At 34.1% G+C, this 25,120-nt stretch overlaps 1 protein-coding gene across 3 annotated transcripts in view; it reads right to left on the reverse strand.

The window, feature by feature from the left end:
- LOC143251033 (ephrin type-A receptor 4-like) overlaps window positions 1-25,120 on the reverse strand; it is a 194,167-nt gene that overhangs the window by 25,417 nt on the left and 143,630 nt on the right. For all 3 annotated transcript variants that reach the window (XM_076502322.1, XM_076502332.1, XM_076502343.1), the window contains exon 4: window positions 1,939-2,094. In XM_076502322.1, coding sequence (XP_076358437.1) covers window positions 1,939-2,094 — 156 coding nt within the window. The remainder of the gene's footprint in view (window positions 1-1,938; window positions 2,095-25,120) is intronic.

Below are 25,120 nucleotides of genomic sequence, written 5' to 3' on the forward strand. Positions count from 1 at the left end.
ACACCCACCACCAACTCTTGAGGTAGTTTAATCGAAAAGTGGAATTGTCAGTCGCGTTATATCGATTCCATGGCTGAAACGGCAACACATTCGTTGACGGGATTCGAACCCGCGACTCGCAATCACAGATTACGGGTCTAGATCCCTGACCAACAGACCACCTAAAATTATAATAACTGTAGTTTGTTTTTCAAAATTTCAGTTTAATCCAGCAAAATTTCAAAAGCCATAAATGTACTAACATAATACTACGAATAATGGTGTAGAAACTATTTATTACTAATCCTAGCCAAAGCTGTAATGTGAATTTTGACACTTAGAGGTCGCTAGTTATCCTATGAAACTTACTGATAAGAAATGCAGTATTTAAAAACTTGAAAAGTTCCCTCTACGAGTAAAGATAACTTTTCAAATTCAGTTCACTAAAAGTATTAGTTGAGATTAATACACTGATATTATTCAAAAATATAAATTGGTGATCGATAGATCTATAATTACATGCCTATTATGCTTAGTTTTAACAATTTGACGGAGTTTGTCACAGTTGTCGTGCAGTGATTCAGACTTTTAGTTTTAAGATATTCGCACTAGAGAGAATGGAATTCTTAATGTTGTTGAAACTTTTAGAAAACAGTAAAGTTGACTGTTTGTCTTTTCTGACTTTCAAAGCTAAAGGTTTACAGGGTTGCATGTAACAATATTTAGTTGTCTTCTCTGATCTTGATCAGACTGAAACTTCCACCAGCCTGGTGGATAAATAGGAACACGTTTAACCTACGCTGCCATACCGCTCTTACTTAAGTATAATTCTGAAACGTTCCTTTATATGTTGCCTCTTTGCTTTGTGTTTCCTAATTTAACAATCAAAATTAACAAGATAGAATTTGTAGTACGTTTCGTTTGTTTGTTTTTCATTTATTTTTAGCATTTCTTAAAAACTGATCTAATCTTGATTGTGTTCAGTACTTTGTGTACTTTTATGAATATATTTTTCCAAATAGAATATTTTCTAAACTGATAGATGAACATTTATCTGATGGCTTACAAATTATAGTAGAATAACACGATTATTAAGAATTAGTAATTTAAAAAGAGGAAACAGGGATCTTACAGAAACAAAACAGGAAGCTTAAAGTGAAATTGCAATCGCTAAAACAGTAAACAAGTAGGAATAAGATATGAGACATAGTGCTAACATTATTTCCTCAAGCTATAAATTCCTATTTTGATTATATATCTAAAAGCTGCAATATTTAGGGCAATGGTACGTTTAGTAATAATACCTAGATTTTATAACAACACTCACAGCCATTTTTGCTGTAGACTGGAGGGAAAATATGAAATAATAATAGGGAATAACAAATGGTCGATCTATATTAAGAACTACGGTAGCGGTTCATGATAACATTTTATTTGTTGTTAAGCGCATAAATCGAAAACCGATCTATTGCGTTATCTCTTCGCCTTAGTGTTGAGCCAGTGGGGACAAGAATGAAATTAATTTAAAACAATTAGATTAAAAATACATATTTAAAATACAACAATTCAAAGTTGTGAATGACAATTACTATGAATTTCTTCACATAAGTAACACATTAAATATGTTTTATATCCAGCAAAAACGAGAAAACTTTAAATTACTTTACATTTAAAAGCGTTATCTTAACGTAAAGATATATATTTTGTAGATCTGACAAAAAGTTCCAGAAATGCACATACACTTCAAGAAAATGTGAGATTTTTCTTCTTCATCGATGAAGTAAGAGTGTACTTTTTAATTACGTATTATTACTGACGTAGGTTTTTAGGTAGCATCATAGATAATTTATTATTCTTTCCTGAATCTCTCCAGTATCTAACATTACATACGTAAAGCCATATATACCAAATATAGTTACTATTATCTCATAGTAGCATAAACTTTTCATTATTACTTACGTGTACATGGCATGCCTTTGGGATCTTTCGATGCTCTATGATAATTTTCATCACAACGACATTCGATTGAGCCTTTATAGGGGGCGCTGCTGTAAGCTGGACAAGGAGCACACTTCTCATCTCCCACAGTGGACTTAAAGGTTGCTTTTGGACAAACTAAAGATATATGAAAGTATTTAGATTCTCTTTTTCCACCAACAGTTAGCCCAACTTATTAAAATTATGTATAATGTGTATTATACAATTTAGAGTCAGTTCAAAATAACTACATATGTACAAAAAACAAATAAACTGGAAATCTAGTGAGATTCCAAGTTTAGGAATAAATTAATCTTATTGACACATCATAAAAATTCACTCTTATTTTAGAAATTGACTTATTAACATTCGTATATACATAATGATTTATTAATTCTAGAGATGTTTTCTAATAAGCTGTGTTTATAATGTTAATAGCCTAAATATTTTTGTAATAATATTAATGTACTTTTAAAGTACCCCGTAAGGAAAAGTCACAGGCACGCAGACCGAAGTACAGTTAAAGCGAAGACCTCAAATAAGCACGCAAGTTCATGTAGCTAATGCAAGGAATAAATCATTACGCGTTACATTTGGAAACAAATGGTTAATTCTAAAGCATACAATTATTTATCATCCTACCTGGAATTAGATATTTCATTGAATGAAATATTTATTCTTACACGTCATAAAGAAAATACACACGCAGAAGCACTTAAAATCATTACTATTATTACAGTTATAATGTTTCACTAATACAAACGTGTGTTTATCTTCCATCCCACAAATCTCGTATTTGCTCTGTCAGCGAAACATGATGAATTTGTTGGTTATAAAAGAATTAATTTCAGAAGATTGTATAAAATCCTCCCATCTAGCAAATTCAAGGAACCATCATCTCAAAGTAATCTATACATTTCTCCAAGTTTCTGTACGTAATGAATTATACATACACAGCGATCTGTACTAGAGATAGATTGAGCAAACGTTTATCACAACTTCTAAAACATGGAATGTCAAACAAAACCTACTGACAACTAACTTCTTTAATGTTGAACTTTACAAGAAAAATATTACACCAAATATACTTTTCATGGCTTTTAAAACAAGCCTTATATTTAGTAAACGTTCTTGTCGAAGGTGTGCGTGACTTAGTCACACACAACAGTCAATTTCAGTTCTGGACAGATATTTTGAGCGCATGAATCATTTGTACTTCGGCATTATTACAACTCAACTTATGATAGCGAATACAATCTAACAGTGTCTGATTTTAAATCGAAAAACGTAGAATTTGTTCATTTATTTTTCTGAAGCTAGTGAGTCATTTTTTATCGTAACTAATCCACTTGTCTTATATTCAGTGCAGACCTATTCGGGAGCAATCTGAGCTAGCTTTCCATTATTTAAAAGTAACAAACTAGGGGAAAGAAGCTAATCAATATCACTCACCGCCAACATTTTGACCGCTCTTGTCAGACCGAATAGCAGGGATTTAATTGTTACTCTTATAACACACTTATAGCCTCAAACTGTGAATTGCAATTTTTTTAAAGTTTATTTACTTTTCTTAGCGTTAAATGAATGCAAACCATGCAAACTCAGTTTTACAGTACAGTACGCTAAACACTGAGACCATTTTGGTTTTGAAAATGTGTATAATATATATATATATATATAAACACACACACATATATGTGTATATACACAAAGATTTGTCATAACAATTACCGATCGCCTAATTGAGCAATTAAATATGAGGGGTAAAGTGTCATATATGCATCTAGGAAGCTTAGCAGTTCTTTCCTTCTTCATTTCCGGCTATCTTGCTTTCCTTACAGCGCTCAAGAAAATAGCTCGAAGCCCTTTAGATAGAAGGCGTTAGCATCTGAATCAGTGTTCAAACTAGTTGTAGCCTGCATGCATACTCAGACAACCTGTGACAGATGTGTCACTGCTAAGATAATAGAAGCTCTCCTAATAGGTGTTTCCCAGCCTGTAACCATTTCTCTTGCTGGTATTCAAAATACAACGTTCATCAATCTCGCTATATGTGTGGATCAACGTCTTTACCAGTTGCTATGGAAACCATGACGCGAAAGCTGAACAATGCTTGAAGGAAAACTTGCACTCTCTTCACAGATTTGGGGAATAAACTGAAATCGCAGTGCACATCGATCAAATATATATATATACACACAAGCATACATACACATATTCTGCAATCACTATGGAATTTCCAAATATACAGAGAGACATCGGTTTTAAAATTTTATATATTTTTTATACATAATAACAGGCATAAGCATACAGATTCGTGAAAAATATTTACACTAAGTATTTTATGATGGATAAAATTATATCAGTTAGAAATTAATAAATAATATGTAAAAATAAAAAATAAGTGGTTAACATTTTCGCCTCATTTACGTCCTAGTTAAACATTGACCACTTATGTATTTTTTCCATAAAACGACCTTTATCTATTTTTCTTTAAGTTTACAGAATTTACCACACTGCAGCCGAACTATTTTTGTCTCTGCTCTTCGAATTACTGATCACATATACTAGATGTAGTTCCGCAGGAGCTTCAAAGTGTTATCAAGAGTACATAAAACCAAAATGATGAGTGACAAATATTTTTATTGATTACTTTTCAAATCCGTATGACATACAGTGTTTTAGACTACAGCATGCATAATTATTCTCGTGATTCATGGCACGCGCACGCTTTGCTGACGTCACGGCAGTACAAACTGTCATATTAAACACCCCTTACGAGACGTCATTTTAGTGTCTACTGTTAAGTGTTGCGATGGTTAAAATAGCTGATGCCTCCAGGCGACCTTCGGCCCGCTTTCGGGAAAATGCATACTCTTACGAACAGAATAACCAAGACTAGTCATAGAATATACTTTAAGGAAACGACGATTAACTATGATTCATTAAACAAACAAACACAGGACTATGTAACTATCAACAAAAAGCGATAACATAAAGCACGTTAAGACAAGACTAAAAATACTGATCATCAATAACTAGCTTATAAAAGTTTGACATTTCACAGAAGTGTAGTCATTAAAATACAGAACTGTGCAGAGCACTTGGCGGATGAACAAATATTTCCACTCAAGAAATCGGTCTGGCGTTGAGCGAAAAGCTATACAAAGGGTTATATGTGCTGTACCCAACACAGGTATGAAAACCCGATTTTTAGCGTTATAAATCATCACGTGGAATAGCTAGAGCACAATTTTCTTAGGTATGACAATTTCGTATAAAAGACAGATGTGCAAGAGAAATGAAAAATAAGCTACTTCAAAACTAACTGTGTAATGGGGTCATTCTCTTTCTGTTGTTCAAAACTAACTGTGTAATGGGGTCATTCTCTTTCTGTTGTTCAAAACTAACTGTGTAATGGGGTCATTCTCTTTCTGTTGTTCAAAACTAACTGTGTAATGGGGTCATTCTCTTTCTGTTGTTCAAAACTAACTGTGTAATGGGGTCATTCTCTTTCTGTTGTTCAAAACTAACTGTGTAATGGGGTCATTCTCTTTCTGTTGTTCAAAACTAACTGTGTAATGGGGTCATTCTCTTTCTGTTGTTCAAAACTAACTGTGTAATGGGGTCATTCTCTTTCTGTTGTTCAAAACTAACTGTGTAATGGGGTCATTCTCTTTCTGTTGTTCAAAACTAACTGTGTAATGGGGTCATTCTCTTTCTGTTGTTCAAAACTAACTGTGTAATGGGGTCATTCTCTTCTGTTGTTCAAAACTAACTGTGTAATGGGGTCATTCTCTTTCTGTTGTTCAAAACTAACTGTGTAATGGGGTCATTCTCTTCTGTTGTTCAAAACTAACTGTGTAATGGGGTCATTCTCTTTCTGTTGTTCAAAACTAACTGTGTAATGGGGTCATTCTCTTTCTGTTGTTCAAAACTAACTGTGTAATGGGGTCATTCTCTTTCTGTTGTTCAAAACTAACTGTGTAATGGGGTCATTCTCTTTCTGTTGTTCAAAACTAACTGTGTAATGGGGTCATTCTCTTTCTGTTGTTCAAAACGGCCAATTACCAAAAAACCCTAGAAATACTAATATGGAAAGAAGCAAATAAAATTGTACTCTTGCTGAATGGATTGTTTTATGCACACAAAAAAACCGGCATTTTTTAAAAGTTATCTCAACTATCATAAGAAGAGGGAAAAAAAGTTATTCATTATATTATACGACCATAAACAAATCACGAAATCTCCTCCTAACACGTTTTGTTTTTCTTTACTACTTTCGCTTCAACCGGACTTTATCATTCGTTGTTTTTTTTAAAATCACTAAAGAACACTGTACTGTGATTATGCACGTCAGTTACCGCTTCGGTCTAACCAAGGATAAAAAACGTTTGGTGACAATGTTGCTTGTGATAATAGAAATAAAACGATTGTTTTATAGCTTTGCGACAGCTTTTAAGACATGTTTATATGTCGAGTGAATGACACGTATTTGCAGACTTATCAAATCTTGTATATATTTGTCCATAAATACACGATTTCTTATACATTCAGTTTATATGTTTTTCAAAACATTTATAGGTTACAACTTAAAATAAGTGTAACTAATTTAAAGAACAAATGCGCTATTTCTTGAGTTTCATAAAACATATTCAACCTCGTAGCCATGACAACTGAATAAGTGGGTAGTGATATCAAAAAATTAATGGACACAAAATAAGACACTTATTTATAGTCATTATGATACAACTACAGCAGCAACAATATTGAATGAGGTATCGTTTGAATGTTTTCTCTTCATTCATCATTACAAAGTTACATTTTAAAAAGAAATATTGTCCGATTTTAAATCGAGATGTTATATATGTAATAGCTTTCTGATCATTAAGGCAAGTGTAATTTTCTTGCATAAATAATACTAGAAAGTTGAGAGATTTACCTACATATTTTAAAAAAGAAATATTTATAAATATTTTATTGACTCCAATTTAACAACCCATAATCTTCACTAAAGAAAATAACAAAAAATGTCACCCGATCCAGCATCGCCTGGTGGTTAGTACATTTGAATCGCAATCTACTAGTCGAGGAATCGAATCCCTTCCTTGAGCATGCTTGCTTTTTCAGCAGTAGTTATATTGTTATGGTCGATTACACTATTTGTGGTCAATAGTTGATGGTGGTTAGTAATGCGTTTTTCCTTCTAGTCCATCACTTCATAATTAGGAATAGCTAACACGGTTAGCCCTCGAACAGCTTCGCCCAAAATTCAAAATAAATACATCACATTACTTCTAAATCACAGCGTATTTACATCACTTTACTTGGTTTACATGTCGCTGTAGTCCTCTTCATGATACTCAAAAAATATATTATTCGATTTTGGATTTCTGTCACAGATTTAACAATAAAAAAACGTTTACTGTCAAAACCAATTTTATCCTCTGTTTCTATTTACAAAAATAACGATGTTGCTATGCTCACAAAAAACTGTTATGTATGTATCATTTTACTGTAATTTACTTTTGACTAATGATTAGCTTGCAAGTGCATACTTATATGCTTCTTCTTGATACAAAACTATGAACAATTCTGATTCTTATGTTATTTTCATAATCAGATTATGTTCTATTTGAGTAACGTTCATTAACCTTTACATAAAAGTCCCCCGCTGGTACAGTCTACGGATTTACAACGCTAAAATTAGGGGTTCGATTCATCTTGGTGGACTCAGGAAATACCTCGATGTGACTTTGCTATAAGAAAATACACATACACCCTTTACATGAGATTAAACTTAATTTACTTTACATGACAAGTTTATTATTTAGTCATACTTGAAATATTTCAATGAAAAAATATTATACTTACCTACAGACTATTCAATTTTTAATATCTGCATTTCTGAAATAATCAAAATAATTTTCGCACGCTTTCATCACAATTAACTTTAAAAATTAACTAATAGTTGTCCAGTATAAAACAGGCCACAGTAGGGATTCGTTCATAAATTTCTCACCATATCTGCTTGATTTATTTTGTTTTCAATGCTAAGGGAAGACAAACCGGTTCCTAAAACCACCAGGAATCGTCTGTGTTTTTCTTATAGCAAAGCCACATCGGGCTATCTGCTCAGCCCACCGAGGGGCATCGAACCCCTGATTTTAGCGTTGTAAATCCGGAGACATACCGCTGTACTAGCGGGGGGCCCACCAGGAATCATCCGCATGTTTTCCCTTTACTTCGAAAATTGTGTTCTGAAGTAATCGACGTTATGACTTGAACAAGGGATCATGGTGAGCACACACCAAATTCAGATTCAAAAGTCAAATATCAAAATAAACAAAAGTGGTAGAAAATTTCATTAAAAAGAACCATTAAAAAGGGTGATTAAAGGTAAAATAAAAGAAAAAGTTGTTTCTGGCTTTGACGCATATACAACCATAATTCTGACACTTGTGTGTGTTTTCATATAGCAAAGTAACATAGGGCTATTTGCTGAGTCTACCGAGAAGAATTGAACCAAATCCGTACACTTACCATTGTATTAGCGGGGGACTGAACTGAGTGAAAACAGTTAGTGAAGAGTGCTCACCGCCAACTTTCTTGTCTTTCGTATAACAGGACTTCAACTCTCAATAACAAACCAAAAGTCAAGGTGACATTTTTTTTTATATCGCTTGCGTATCGTGTGCAGTGAAGACATTCTAGCAAGAGCACGCAGATTACCGTAAATACATTTATGACGACCAAAATATTTCACAACACCTACACATATTTTCCAAGATAAATAGTGCATTGTAATAAAAAATAAAACAGAACGGTATTTATACTTCCGACATATCCCAATTAGGCTGAAAAGACTGGCAAATTATTCTCATTCAAAAAATTACACAATTTCTGTCATGTGCTATCTTTTCAGTGAATACGTTTTTCTTATAGTAGTTGTCGCTTTCACTGTGGACTGCTATATCTTTTGTAGGATGAAGGAAGAAAAAATTCAAGCAATGGGAGTAAGTAATCATACGGTAGGCATTCAGCGTAGGCAAACAGCCTGTTGTTAGTCGTGTTTCTCTTCGATAAGTTACGAAATATTGATAAAAGACTTAAGTAACAGATGTATAAATACACGAACGACATCAACCTTTCATTAAGTAAACAAGTCGACACAAGATACAGAATAAAAGATTACCTGATTTTATATATGTTTCAATACAACTTAAGTTTTTGTTTGTGGTCTGCCTGATGCGGCTATCGAAATTCGATTTTTTTTCAGCATAATAAGCTTTCAGAATTACGGCTGAGACACAGAGGGGCAAATAATTACTTGTATTAGCGCAACGTTTTACAACAGGCTATCAATCCACTAAGGAGAATCTAATCCCGATTGCTGCGTTATAAGTTCGTAAACTTATCACTGACCCGATAAAGTACTAAATTTGCAGAAAATAATGAAATTATGTGAGAATACATTTAAACGAAAAATATGTTACTTTTTAAGACATCCGTTCTGTTATGTGGTTAAAAATTGATTAAAAATATTGCATGTGGTAAACTTATGTACACTAACTGAAAATGAAAAGTGACGCGAAAAAAATTATTTATGAAGTCATATAACACACAACGTAACAGAATATCAATGCGTGTTTAGGAAAAAAGTCAAGAGCTATGCCGTGTGAAAATAAAATACTACATAATGGCAACTAACACAATTAAGTAAAGAGATGAAAGTCCTTATAGGGGGAGCGACAGTCAGGAAACCAAAGTATAACTATGGTTAAGATGATAGAAGACAGAGAACAAAAAACAACAAATATACTGGTATGAGTGTTAAATCAGTGTGAAAAGAAAACAAACTGGACTGAATACAAGAATAGTACATGGAGCGATGTGATTCACATGATCTGTAACTGGTATTGTTTCCTAATATGCACAGTATATTTTCACTAAATTCTATATTAAAGAGCAATGAAAAGAAAAAAAAGATGTTTACAGAAAATAAAACAATTTTATCTTCCATTTCACTATACTGTTACAATGTGGTTCTTTTTTGTTTTTTTAAATTATTTGATGAAAATAACCCAACGTCCAGTACACTTATTAAACTAAAAACTATTAAAATGTCGAACACTGTTGCAATTCGTAGGCCAAAGTTTTCAGCCACCCTAACTGTACTTATATGGCGTAATAATAGACTTACTTATACGAAACAGTTATTAACGCTCAATTTTGAAACAACTCACTTTAGATCCAATTTCAACTGAGCTCTTAGTAACTTTCATGGAATGTTATTATGTGATCTACGCTAAAATACACTACGACTTCACATCATACCCTTAACTCTTGCCTTCTTAACTTCCTAAATTTAATTTCATCATCGACGATGCGCAGCCCCCTCTAGCTAACAAACGAATTTTGCCATTAAAAAGGATATAGTTTATAATAATAAAAAATAAAAGTTTTAAAATAAATGGCATTTTGCCGTTATTACTATAAAGTAAAACTAAACTTAATCACAGAAACTGTCACAAACAATGAAAGTAAGCATAAAAAATATGTTGTAATATGCTTCTCAAATTAACAGATATATTGTTTAGACTTTATGCGTTTTTCGGCACATTTTCATGTGTTAGAAGAGAGTGTATGTCTATCTCAATGTCTGTTTCAGATTATTAGTTATTACAGCATTAGCAACGCCAGTCCCTATAAGCTGTTTTTGTTGCAGTCAAAATTCTGACAATGCTCCTATTTTCACTCATCCATCTTAGTTCTGTCAAAGGAGATTTCATAAATTTTAAGCAATTACAAGAGTCAAATTAAATCAGGACTATGCTCCTTATTCACATACACAAATATAACAAATATCTTGAATGGTTAATAGCGACATCTGGTGGTGATGTAATCTTGCTTTAAGCCTATCCATTTCGTAGAAGTTTTAATGTTTATAATATTTAGCACAACGGCCAGCGATATTATGTAATATCATCGTGATATTTATTACTTATTATAATAAATGATAATAATCCTTCATCCTTCATTAACATCAATGCTTCCAGTATTTCTTTGCTCTTGAAATTTTGATGATGCTTATTATTGCATAAATATTCAGGGTTTTATGAAACAGTTTTGCTTGTAATGCATACTTGTAAAAAAGTCTCACAAAGACTTATTTATTATCTTCATTTATAGGAGATTTACTTTCTTTATATAAAAACAAAGAATGATTAAATTGTTGAGATAAAAATAATGTGCATCATAGTACTACATTATAAGTATGATTCACTCATTCTAAGTACTATTGGATTAAACCTGATTACGTTAATTACGATAGTAATTATGTATTCCACACAAGTCCTCTAACTTATAACGCTAAAATGTAAGGTTTAATGCCCAAGGTGGGCACAGCACAGAGTCTGTTGTGTATCTGCTCAGAGGAGAAATTCTAAAAATAAAAAAGGGTGGGAGGTACTCAACCAGGTGAAGTAGACCTGTTTTTGAAAAAAATATAAAAAATCTACATGTAAATATAAAAAATGAATAAAACAGCTCAAATATGTCCCTGTACTAGTATCGCCTTAAAAAATTAGTTCCAGGGCTCAATATCAGTGAGTTCCGTCAGAATTTCACCCCTATTTGTGCTGAACAATAGACAAACAATGGTAAATACGTGCGAGTCATTTTTCTAGTAAATGTTAAACGACATAAAATGTCATGAAACCTACTCGAGAGATGCTGAGAGGCACAGCGGCATGTCTTCGGACTTACAATGACAGGAACAGGGTTTTCATACCCGTGGTGGGCATAGCACAGATAACTCATTGTGTAACTTTGTATTTAATTACAAACAAACACAAACAATATACATGTATTGTAACATATATATATATATATATATATATATATAATGTATATATATGTATATATATATATATATAATGTATATATATGTATGTATATATATATAATTTCATAGTTTAAAATTGTCTAACGTCAGTTTTTAATTCTTTAAGGAGGGAGGGGCAACGGACTTACAAATATCGATCTTCGTTTTAGCTAACAATATATTTAGAAATGCATATAACTTATACTGTTAAATACGTACAGTACATACAGTATGTTAAATACATACGTGTATTGCAAAAGTTCAGCCTATTCTCTATATTTGTGGAAGATTTCTCGAATGTAATTGTCAAAAACGTACGTTCCCCGAAAGCACTAACATAAATTGGAATATTATTGCCAACTGAACATTCGAAAACCTCGCCCTAAAAGTTTATAAACAGAGCGTCAAGAGACAGTTTAATATTGTTGGTTTGCTGCAGTTAGTATACTATAAACGTTGGAAGCGATAACTATGATAAACGCTTATTAATGGGGAAACTATCTGACTAGAAACGTTTATAGATTTTGAACATTAAAAACCGTTTAACTTTAGTGAATTAACCTCGGACGTTAATATTTTTACCAGAGGATAGAAAACCTTCGTCGTAAAAACGTCAGTTTGTAAACGGCGTGAGGTCAGCCAAGAATATATAGCTAACTAGCTAGCATTTAAGCAAAGTGTGACAATATGAACACAAAATTAATTCACTCATCGTGAACCGTCATTAAAATAATCAGTTCCAGACAAGATAGAAGACGTGTGTGTGTGTGTGTTTTTCGTATAGCAAAGTCACAAAGGGCTATCTGCTCAGCCCACCGAAGGAATCGAGCCCCTGATTTTAGCGTTGTAAATCCGGAGACATACCGCTGTACTAGCGGGGGGCAGATAGAAGACAGTTTTATTTGTAACTTTCTAAAACTTTTGAATATAAACCATTATTTATAATAACCGATATTATAAACTGTATTGTTGTTTGTATATTAAAATATATTTGTGTTGTTGTTGTTTGTTATTAAGCACAAAGCTACACAAAGGGCTATCTGTGCTCTGCCCACCATGGGTATCAAAAACCCGGTTATTAGCAGTATAAGACCGCAGACATACCCGTTGTGCCAGGGGTGGGGTACATATATTTGTATTAAGAAAGGAAATTGTGTGTGTAAATCTTGTTGGTAAATATCATACATTTGATACAAATCGACGTTCATTTAATTTCTAAATTAACATTAAAATGTTCGACTACTTTAAATCGTACTAGGTAACATAACAAATTGAAGGATTGTCCGAGATAAATTACAATACGTAATATTTACACATTTCTTTGTTCATTGAAGCTGTTTTGTTTTTGCTGTTTTTCAGAATAGTTCCTCAGAGAAAGATCAAACTACAGATGTGCATTTCTTTGCTTTCGTTTTTGATAAAACTAGCCGTTATTGCCAGGTTCTGACCAATTAACACTATCATCTACTTGTTCCTGGTTACGTAAGCACGGTTTTGATAGTTAAGTGGTTGCCTGTTTTATATAACATCGCTGAGTTAAAACAAACCTTCCGACTTAAAAAAGAACAACATGCCTCTACGATTAGGCTTTTGATGTGTTCTAACTTAACACAATAGCCACGTCGCTTGCACACTTAGAAGGTCCTCATGCAATTTCAAGATAATTTTCTCTGCACAGAGAACTTCAAACCGCCGAGAGACTTGATTTAGCACATAAGATCTTCACACCGCATACTGACAGACAGGCAGGCTACTAATGTGTAATTAACAATAAGAGGAAAGAAAATAAAGTGAGACAGGAATTGACAATGCTGTTTTTTAGCCTAAAAAAACAAAAACATTAAAAAAAGTTTGTTTTCGCCAGTCTGACACCTGGGATTATACGAAACATAGTTTTATAATGTAACAGTTTAACTACGATATGTGTGTGTTTATAGCGAAGCCACATCAAGTTTTCTGTTGATTCGAGTGAGGGGAATCGAACACTTGATTCTAGCGTTGAAAATCCGTAGACTCATTACTGTCCCACAGGGGAATGTTTGGATCTATAGCTTGATGTTTTATATAAAACTGAAAGTAAACGTCAAATTTTTTTTATTCACTGTAAGATATGTTGTTTTAGTACACGTGTAAATATGTAGTTAATTATTATACGCTTATTTAAGCTGGTGTTTTACGCGTGTTAAAGTTAAGACAGCCAAACTTCATTACGCTAGAATAATAAAAATACAAACATTTATTAATACGTTTTTCCAAGTCATTGAAACCTCATATGTAGAAGAATCATCTACACAGGTTATAACGAGTACAAATAATTAGGCAATGGCTCGATTTAAAGTTGCTCAATCACAGACATATGAAAGTGTTTATGCATGTTAAACTGATAAATGTTCCTCGATACAGCAATGCTTAAGTTACCAAACGTTGTCTATTGATCATTAAATTATGTAATGAATGTTTGTTCCTGATTATATGATCGAATATTATGATTCAGGGTTCCAATTATTGTTTGATTAACCAAAAGTCGTTTACGCTTCGCAACAAGTTAAGATAAAAGCATTGTCAGAGGCTGCATCAGCCTCACAGCACGAGGACATACATATTCTAATCGTGGCCATAGCAACTGTTTCGAAGGTACTCTTTAATTAAGTACAAGAAGTCAATCTAGGCCTCATTTATAGATGCTATAATGCATGCTATAACTCACCACGCTAGTAAAATTAATTCAGTAAGACATTCTTCTTAAAGTTTAAACTACATTCTAAAAGTTAATTATTTTCATTGCCTTTACAGGGCACGTTCTTTCATGAACAACGATAGGCGTTAAAAAAAATTATGGACAAGCCTCGAGCAAGGCCTAAAGCTAGTAAAGGCTAACTATAACTCTGAAGATACTTCTCTTTTTCTTTCTTCTACATTCATGTAATTTTCTTACTAGACATACGCAAGAGCACGTGAAATATATTTAGACGATTTTTTATTGTGTGATAATGTTGAATATTCATATTTTAATTTATGTCGTCACAATGCGTTAGAATTTTTTTTATGATAAATGTGGTTCAGGTACGTTAGAACGTACAAAACACTGGAAGAATAACAATTATCTGACAGTCAACAAAAACGCTTTAAAACGGTATTCGACAATTTCACACAATAACAAATACTTTATTGTACATACAAAAATACACAAGTTAGATTGTTTGCTATGTACTACAAAATCGTAAGTCATACATACAAAGCGTCGCTAGGCACTGATACACAGGGTCATACCCCAATTTTATTTGACAGTACTCCAAATTCCCAGTTGGTATCTTAAAAATCAGAATAGAAAACCATGATCTATATTACATTGAAAAGCCAAAAATTCTCATGTCTATGAGCCCGAGTCCTGAATCTTTCAAGCACCTAGTGACTCCTATATATACAAACAATAAGAATGTTACAGATAATAACCAGTATACACATTATAGAGAGGCAGCTGAAGATGCGCCACGAGATACTTAAAAAGATTCAGGGGTCTGGCCTATAACTCCCCCCTTCCCCCGATAATAACTAAGTATTTCAACATTTTGCAGAATACAGTGTACAATGATGTATTGAACTACGCTTTTCCGCTGAATTCCAGAACTCGAAGGAATTTTCAGCGTTTCAGTATGACATCGATCATGGTTTTCTGTTCTGATTTTTCAAGATACCAACTGGGGATTCAAGGCACGGGACCCGCGTGCTAGTTAACGACGCCTTTGGGCAGCAGCCTTATTTAAGGCCAGCTCTGACTACACAAACATCGATCGAATGTCATCTATGAAACTAAGATTCTTAGTGAAACCTGCTACATCACAGTATATATTATTGTTATTAGCTTGTACACCAACAACAATAAATACTTCATAAAACGATGCAACTTGGCAACAATATAGTAGTTAACATCGATTGATAGATCAGTTTTTTTTTTCATTTGTTGTGGAAGATTCCTTAGCCAAAAACCATCTGAGTTACTTTTAAACTGACCATAAAGAGTTTCTTGTTGTTGTTTTTTTCTATAACCAAAAATCGTCTAGTTTCGGTTTTACTGATCGCATGTCGTTTGGTTGCCGATTTTCTGTGATAAAAAATATCTTGTTACTGCTTATCTAGTCACAATTTGTTTGATTGGTGTTATTACCAGCCAAAAATCACCTAATCACTGTTTTGCTGTTCAAAAATAATTTACTTGCTGCTTTGCCAAACAAAAATAATCTTAGTTACTATTTTACTGATCAAAGGTCACTTGGTTATTATTTCACTAAAAAAATAAAGGCTTATTGTTTATTATTACTCGATTAGCCACCGACTAACTAATCATAGCTTGATTTACTAGAAACATCTAAACAATATTTCGCTAATCAATTTTTGTTTGACTAGAAATTTGGATTATTACTTAATGAAACGAAAACTATGCGTTAATCGTTAACATGAAGTTGTGAAAAGTGTTGAGATTCAATTAAATTAATCAATAGTAGCTGACTTACAAGTTACAGTTAAATATCAATGATTGGTTTTGGTTTGTTTTGATTTTCGCGCAGAGCTACTCGAGGGCTATCTGCACTAGCCGTCCCTAATTTAGCAGTGTAAGAATAGAGGGAAGGCAGCTAGTCATCACCACTCATTGCTAACTCTTGGGCTACTCTTTTACCAACGAATAGTGTGGCTGACCGTCACATTATAACTCCCCAAGGACTGAAAAGGCGAGCATGTTTGGTGTGAAAGGGATTCGAACCCGTGACCCTCGGATTACGAGTCGAGTGTTTTAACCTCCTGGCCATGCCAGACCAAATATCAATGAAAGTCTCTTTATTGTTAGAGGATTAACCAACAATAAATTCACGTTTTTATATTAAGTTCGACAGTTTCTGTTTTTCGTTTTATATTAAGTTCGACACTTCATTTAAACGAACAACGCTTTCTTATTCGTTCGCCTTTTTATTTGTTTAAGTTTAATAGAAGATAAGACAAACTACTACTTATTTGTTTTTAATAGAAGAGACTACAATAAAAAGTCTCACTGCCGGGTGTCCCATACTGGGTTATTGTTAGCTAGTATTCGCAATCTCCATGCCAACAGGAGGTTGGATAACATAAATAAACACACCAGGAAAAAAACGAGTACTGTTAAAAGGACTCGTTCTTGCTGTTTCAGAAAATACCGAAATGATATTGTTAGTAGAGAAAGCGAGAAAAGTTCGTAATAGATATTTCTAAGAGTTTGTCAAGTGTTACCAAGCTTGATGACACGACAGGAATAACAAAGAACACCGACAAGGGACGCTTGGGTCATACCGGGGAATCGAAAGCTTCCTTTTACCAATCACGTGCTCACACCAGACGAACGTTTAGCTGTCAAGCCTATTTATTTATTCACAGTTTTAGTAAAGAGAAACTACTAGATAAGAACAGAAGAAACTACAAACTTCCAACAACTCGGCAATGACCATCTTGAAGGTTCAAGATAAATTTCCGAAGTTGTCAATGCATAATCCTTTGTAGGGTACTAATTGTGATGAAACTTTGTAACGAGTCCAACATGAGTATTGCAGAAAGTTGCAGCTATGTATTCGACATAAGTACAACACAAACAGCACATAACTTCCTACCTCCTTACTAGTGGATATAGAGATACAAATTTCGAGCCGTCCTTTACCTGTCTAAGTATAACAAGAATTTCATAACAATATACAGACAACCTGCATCAGAATTTAGAAGTATTACATGAATATATTTGAATGAAGTTAAAGGGTAAAAATGTTGCTATTTTAGCCGCAACACAAATACTAACTGTATGAAAGTGTAGCCAAAGGTGTTTGAAATAAAAATATATAGAACAGTATATATTCACTAACTTACAAAAAACAAAAGCTATTACGACAGTTTTAAAACCAAAAAATCGAAAATACCCACTTGAAATAGGTTATTTATGTAGATATCCCCCGGAGGGTCAGTGGTGACTTTCAAGACTTGGTTTGTATTGAATTTCGCGCAAAGCTACACGGCTGAAAGAGCGAACATGTTTGGTATGACGGGGATTCGAACCCGCAACCCTCGGATAACGAGTCGAGTGCCTTAACCAAGTAGCCATGCTGGACCTTCAAGACTTACAGCGCAAAAATCCAGGGTTCCGTTCTCGTGGTGGAGAAAGTGCACTTAGCCCATTGTACAGTTTTGAAGTAGAAACAGAATAACTTACGTTAATTAGCTTCATGTGAGCAATATATAAACTAAATTTGTGTAATAAACTTAATTTTTTACTCACGATTTCTAATTCATAGTTACGTAAACATATACCTATTGATCCGGTATGGTCAGGTGATTAAGGTACTCGGCTCGTAATCTAAGGGTCGCGGATTCAACTCCCCGTCACACCAAACATGCTCGCCTTTTCAGCCGTGGGGGCGTTATAATGTGACGGTCAATCCCACTATTCCTTGGTAAAAGAGTTGCCAAAGAGTTGTCGGTGGATGGTGATAACAAGCTACCTTCTCTCTAGTCTTACACTGCTATATTAGGGACGGCTAGCGCAGATAGCCCTCGTGTAGCTTCGCGCGAAATTCAAAAACAAACAAACATACACTGCTAATTTAATATTTTGTGTTCTTTAAACAAAACAGAGCAAAACCCGCTAAAGTTATCACTGTTATTCTTGTTAGATATAAATATATCAGGGTTAATTTTACATTTTCCATAATTCGATGTACATAAACACATAATATGATACGTATCAGGAGAGCGATTGGGAATAACTTCGGTTTCTTAGACAGAGTCGGTTACGATATATCATAAGATGAGATGGGACTGTAAGCGCTCGTATCGTCAACAGGGATGTTAAAACATTGCTTCGGGATACTATTATAATGCAAGGACGCAATCATGCGTTCACTCATTAACGTGCAGCAGTTGGAACGCGAGTTTGAACACTGCTCTGGGAGGTGCATCGTGAAGTTAAAATTTCCTTGCTGCTGATAGCATTACTAGGCCTGTTGATAGTATCGCATTTTCTTCTCCTTATCAGGTCTCGTATATTTTGTGTGCTGAATCCCATATTTTAAGATTTTTTTTTAGTATATCATTCCTGGAGTAAGATGTTGCTGGAAGACACTAATATGTTACATGCCTTTATGTGTGTAACGTGCACTAGCTATTAATCTTTTGAACTATTAAATTTAATCGTTCGAAATATAGAAATTCCAATACTTAGAAAACTTGTAATTTAGATAAGGAAATAGCTTGAGAAATATGAAAGAAAAATATGACAAAATTCTATTTAACTTAGCTATAAAAAGATATTTTCGATCCCTTAGGGTCTACATTTTGAAAATCACATTTTTAGCGTACTTACGTACCATGCTTATTAACCCAAAATGTAATGCGTTTAAAACAATGAATTGGTTGTTGTTGTTTTGAATTAAGCACAAAGCTACACAATGGGCTACCTGTGCTCTGCTCACCACGGGTATCGAAACCCGGATTTTAGCGTTGTAAGTCCGCAGACATGCCGCTAAGCCACTGGGTGAAGCAATGAATTGGAGTATTACATCATTGGGATGAAACAATTGTTACTAAACCTGAAAATACATTTCCAGGGTTCAGGTTCAGCTGTCCCGAATTCTGAACTACTGATCAGACGGAAGGTAGTGAGCCAGAAGCACCCGCCATCAAAACAACTTTGTTTCTGTTGTTCTATAACCAAATAACCGTACCAATTTTCATCTTTCTAATGTCCCCTGTTGGGACAGCATTAAGTCTACGGACTTATGACGTTAAAATCAGGGGTTCGATTCCCCTCGATGGGCACAGCAGATTGCTCGATGTGACTTTGCTATAAGAAAAAATACATATTTTTCTAATAACTGAAAGCGAGTTTAGCGACATCATACTTCGAATTCTGGATTCTGTGAATCCATAGTTCTACATAGCTGAAAGAAATGTATTATACTGCAGTATGTTTGCAGTTAACACAGATTAGCTCTATTAGAGAGGCCTGGCATGGCCAGGTGAGTTAAGGCGTTCGACTCATAATCCGAGAGTCACGGGTTCGAATCCCCGTCGCACCAAACATGCCCGCCCTTTCAGCCGTGGGGAGTTATTATGTGACGGTCAATCCAACTATTCGTTAATAAAAGAGTAGCCCAAAAGTTGGCGGTGAGTGCTGATGACTAGCTTCCTTCTCTCTAGTCATACATTGCTAAATTAGGGGAGACTAGCACAGATAACCCTCGCGTAGCTTTGCGGGAAATTAAAAAAACAAACAAACAAAAACTCAGTATAAAATCCAAAAGAGGAGAAATAGATCCAACAATACACTTGCTGTATAGTCTTCAATACTTTAAAAAAAAGTTTCATTTTAAGTCCGATTTTACTAGTTGTGGTAATGAATACTTGGAACCCTGTTGAACCAATTTCCTGTTGAAACCCCCGCAAGAAACAAAGAAAGCGAAAAGTGCTTCCACCTTTTGCTTTTCTATCACTGAAGAATAGAAAAACTCGAGTTTTATTGTGATAATTTCGTCTTAAGTCTACCTAGAGAATGGCTTGCCTACGACACATGGATAATTCTTGGAAACATTTTTTCCCCCTCAATCAGAACAGTGTAAACGTTTCATTGAATTCTTCTTAGCAAAGTACATTGTAACAACAATATTCTGATGTCACGTAATAACTGCAAATATATAAAACCTGGAAAGGAGTTGGGGAAAGAAAGAATGCACACAATATTAGCGATAATATAGGAAGTAAGAGGAAGAACCATCATCACCGGTGTTTCACGTCATTGGTTTGTGACAATGTGCATCGGAATTTGATCAGTGCTTGGTAGTGTTTTGCGCAACCTGGGAGGGTCAGATGCTATCTCGATCTCTCCTCCCTTTGTGACAATGATTTACCATCTGTCTGAGTCGGTGTTTGTTCGTGTTATTCACGACTACAACATCGTCAGGATTGGGGACAGTCAGGTATGAAACTTTCACCTCTTGACCTGGCGTTTACAGCAGGCGTTTGAATTAGGCGTCTCAATAATACACTTCTTGTTTTGCTCCCTAGATATCTTTAGTTATTTTTTATAATGTTTGATATAACTGTTTTTTTCAATGTTTAATGGTGTAGCAGCACTTTCTCCCATATTCAGTAATGTTAAGGATTTGTTAAGTTATACATATAAATTTTTGGACCCGAGCGTGGCCTATTTGCTAGCACGCCTGGACTGTGAATCCGAGTATTTATGATTCGTAATCCATTGCCAGAAAATACAATTCCTACTTTGCAGTATTGGGCGTGCAACAAGAGTGATGGTCAAATCCCTCCAGTCAAACATATAACAGTTATCGAGTTGTTTTCCCTCTTATCTATCAAAATTATGGACGGATATACGTAGCTTTGCATACTACTTTAAAGAAAATATATTTACTTAAATAAAAAGTTTGAAAAGAAATAACTTGCATTTATATAGGGAAGGGGTAGAAAATAACCATAAATACTTTATATAACGATTATATATCAGACTGTAGTAGAAAATGAGAGTTGTTTTTTTTAAAAACTTGTGATTGCTATCTGTTTCTACTGCAACAACTATTTACGTGCGTTTTCCGACATTCCTTGATGACGAAACACTGCTTCGAGTCGAGTTCAGAAGAATAACCGTTTTGGTGACAGATTCGGTGTGTCAAAGTTAGATCCCCCCACTCCTAGGTAGTCCACTGTATCTAGGCCGAGGTAACGTTAGTTTGCGATGTTATCAGCCGAGGTGCTAAAGTCGAGCTCTCAGAATGTCTGATGAGGAAGATAAAAGCAAAACGAACCCATATGTATGCCAAAGAAGTCAAGTCACAGAGTTTGCTGCCATATCATTGTGTGCAAGATAAAGTAACGAGATAAGGTTGATGAAGACTGACTCTGTCTGTAGGTGATGTATGTTGCTATTAACCGACCAAAGCTTGACATCCGTGATGGGTTACTGTCAGTTGTTATAACATACATACACACGCACACTCACAAATGCACAGACGTATTCTATTACGTCTTGCAAAACTTCAGATGCAGTATTACATAAATGGACACAATTTTTAAACGTTCACTCATTTTATTCAAATCATAATGTTGTCATTGTTTTGCGAATACAGAAAAAAGGTTTTCAAAAGACATCTAACAGAATACATACAAACAGATTTACCGTTTTAAAATTACTTCATACAAGGAAGCGTTTAATTTATTCGGAGAAGCAGTAAAAGAGTATTTATTTACCCACTAAGGTATTTTTATGAATGGAAAAAATCTTATGTCTATTGAAAACAAATCCAATACATTATAAATTTCCTTCTAAAAACTCGACCTTCCTTATGTTCATGAAAACAATTGCGATAAAACTCGTAGATAAACCTGAATGGAATTTCGATTCATCTATAAAATGTTTTATGCTCTTTCTATTTTAAGAAAATCAACATTAACGCCATGTTTGCTGAAAGCAAAATAAATATTAACTGTATATTAAGCAAGTTATGCAAAAATACTAAGTTAAAAGTTCCTTTGACCGTAGCTGTCAAATTGTAGATTTTATTTATGACACCCAGAAAGTGCATGAAACTCCTATTAAATTCAAATTTAAAACCAACTGTTGTCATACCACTTGGTTCAGTATTTTATGTTTTAGCTAACAATATTATTACTAATAATTATTCTGATAAACGTTATTGCATTACTAACAATAATAAGACGCAGTACACAACCTTAATAATTAACAAGATACTAATAACACGTCTATTTATTTTAGTTTTACCATTGTTTTCTCTAAAGTACCTTTGACGGGTCTTAACAGTCATCAGTTGTCCAGATAATACGTGTCAAATATTTCATTGACCTTTAATTACGGAATATTGCAAAATGTTTTCAGTTATTGTATATTTAACAATGTTATCGAATTTAATCATGATATTTATAACCAAGAACTGGAGGTTCCGAAGAGTTCTATTTGCTTGTTGTTAAATGCAAAACTACACAATGTATCTCAGGACGGCTGGTATGGGGTATTAACACTTTTACAGAAAACCTGAAGATTACCTAAGAAGGTCGAAACGTTGTTCTTTGCCTTATTTTGGAAAAGTGTTAATACCCATACCAGCCGCCCTGAGATACATTTTTACTTCAGGTTGGTTTCTCGTCATCACAAAAGCTACACAATGAGCTTCTTAAGATATGCCCACAACGGGTACCAAAATCCGGTTTTTAGAGTTATAATCATTTACAATTGCCGCTGAGCTAACAACTGGGAGTTCCAATTGGTTTTAACCACACATCGAATGTGTCTAATATATATCCTTTCTATAAAGAGCATTTATTCATTTCAAAATAACTAAATTTGGATCATTATTGGTTTACCTTTCGTTACATAGAAGATATCATTTCTTTCAACAATCCAGACTTTGAACAAACGAATTCTTCCATTTATTCCATGGAAATGAAGAACCAATCAAATGATATTTTCTAGTCATTTTCTTGATTAAGACATCCTACTTACTACTGACAAACTGAATTTAAGCAACAACAACAATAACAACAACTTCCATATATGTTCCGAATGCCTTTATTCCATATTAAATTATTAACTGAAAAATTTAATGGTAATAGCGTTTCCAACATAATCAGAATCCACATATTATTTTTAAATAAATATATTTCGAATTATATTCTGAAAGATATAATTACGGACAGTTCTTACTGCTCTTCAGCTAGCCGACTTTCTTTTGTCTTAAGTACAACTGGTTCATATTTAGTGACAGTTTGGACATATTAAATGCATGACGTCACTCAATCTCCCACTCTAACGTTCCTTTACAGTTAATTCTTTTTGTTATATAGTCTTAAAACAGGTTATAATTTTATTTTATTATTTTTGTTACTCGGTTTATTTATTTAACTATTTTTTTCAAAGTAAAATGGAACAGGGAAGATTAACTTAGAGATGAGTGAAGGGTATTTCAGCCCAATCGAAGTCACAAAAGCTTTAATTAAATTTACTGTTTTTAACTAGTTTTTCTTACTATGCTTTGCTAAATAGCGATCTTTTTTTTTTTTTTTGGTTCCTTTCTTTGCATTTGACTTAATATTTCGCATTCAAAAGAGGAGATTTAGTAGCTTTTGATTATGTATTGTTGGGGATCGTAAACCCTTCTATTTCTTAGATTTAGTTTTATTTACTTTCATATCTTGTATGTTATATCTTTGCTATTTTTATTCTGCTTGTGTTGTTTATTCTTTCTTTTGTGTCATTACTGGGCTGCCCATCTGTAATTGCCCGCAGACAGTGATTGTGTAGTTAGGTCAAGGACATCATAGGTTTAAGCACCTGGACCTGGTTCTCTAATATTTTCAGTTGTGTTCAACTGTTCTTGTAGAGCAGGTTCTCATCCGTGTTCAGAAGCGTCACTAGGTACTTAATAAATTCGAGGCTCGGGCCCATTGGCGAGGGAATTTTCGCCGTTTCAGTATGATATTGATCATGGTTTTCTGTTCTGATTTTTCAAGAAACGAAGTAGGGATTCAGAGCACTGTCAAGTAGGATTGGGGCACGAGCCACTTGTGTCAGTGCCTAGCGACACCTCTGCCTGCGTTTGTGTATAATCGAATTGAAAGACTATTTTCAAATTTTTTTGAATGCTGCTATACAGGGTGGCCAGTAAGTCCCTACCCATCCATATGTTTTATGTATCCAGTGTATCTGTGTGCTGTCCCTCATTCTCGCTGCATAATATTATACGACGCCATGTTCTGAGAGACATTTTCCTCAACATAGCAGGGGTTATTGTTCCAAATGCCGCGGTAAAAGCTGCCTTCAACTCATCATTAGTATTATAACGTTGTTTATAATAACATATGGATAGGTAGGGACTTAAGAGCCACCCTGTTCAGTTATAACACCACTTATTGACTTCGTAACATTAATTTTTGTTTCTATACGTTTTGTCATTACGCACATTTTGATTACATTTTAAGAACTGATATTTTTCAACTTATTGTTTTGTTATTACTGACAACGTTCGCCCACTTGTACATGATGACGTTAAGAACATATTCTTATGTTTATCTTTCATCGCCACAACTGTAAAACGTTATGTTGTGGAACAACTGTGGTTAAACCGGACCTCAACACAAAATTACCATTACAGTAACCTTTGAATTGAAATTCCAAAACACCAACTGCATTACAACTTCTATTGGGGTTAGCATGAAATGTAAACAACATAAAAATATATGTAT

The sequence above is a fragment of the Tachypleus tridentatus genome, chromosome 1 (genome assembly GCF_004210375.1).
Source record: "Tachypleus tridentatus isolate NWPU-2018 chromosome 1, ASM421037v1, whole genome shotgun sequence".
Classification (NCBI taxonomy): Eukaryota; Metazoa; Arthropoda; class Merostomata; order Xiphosura; family Limulidae; genus Tachypleus; species Tachypleus tridentatus.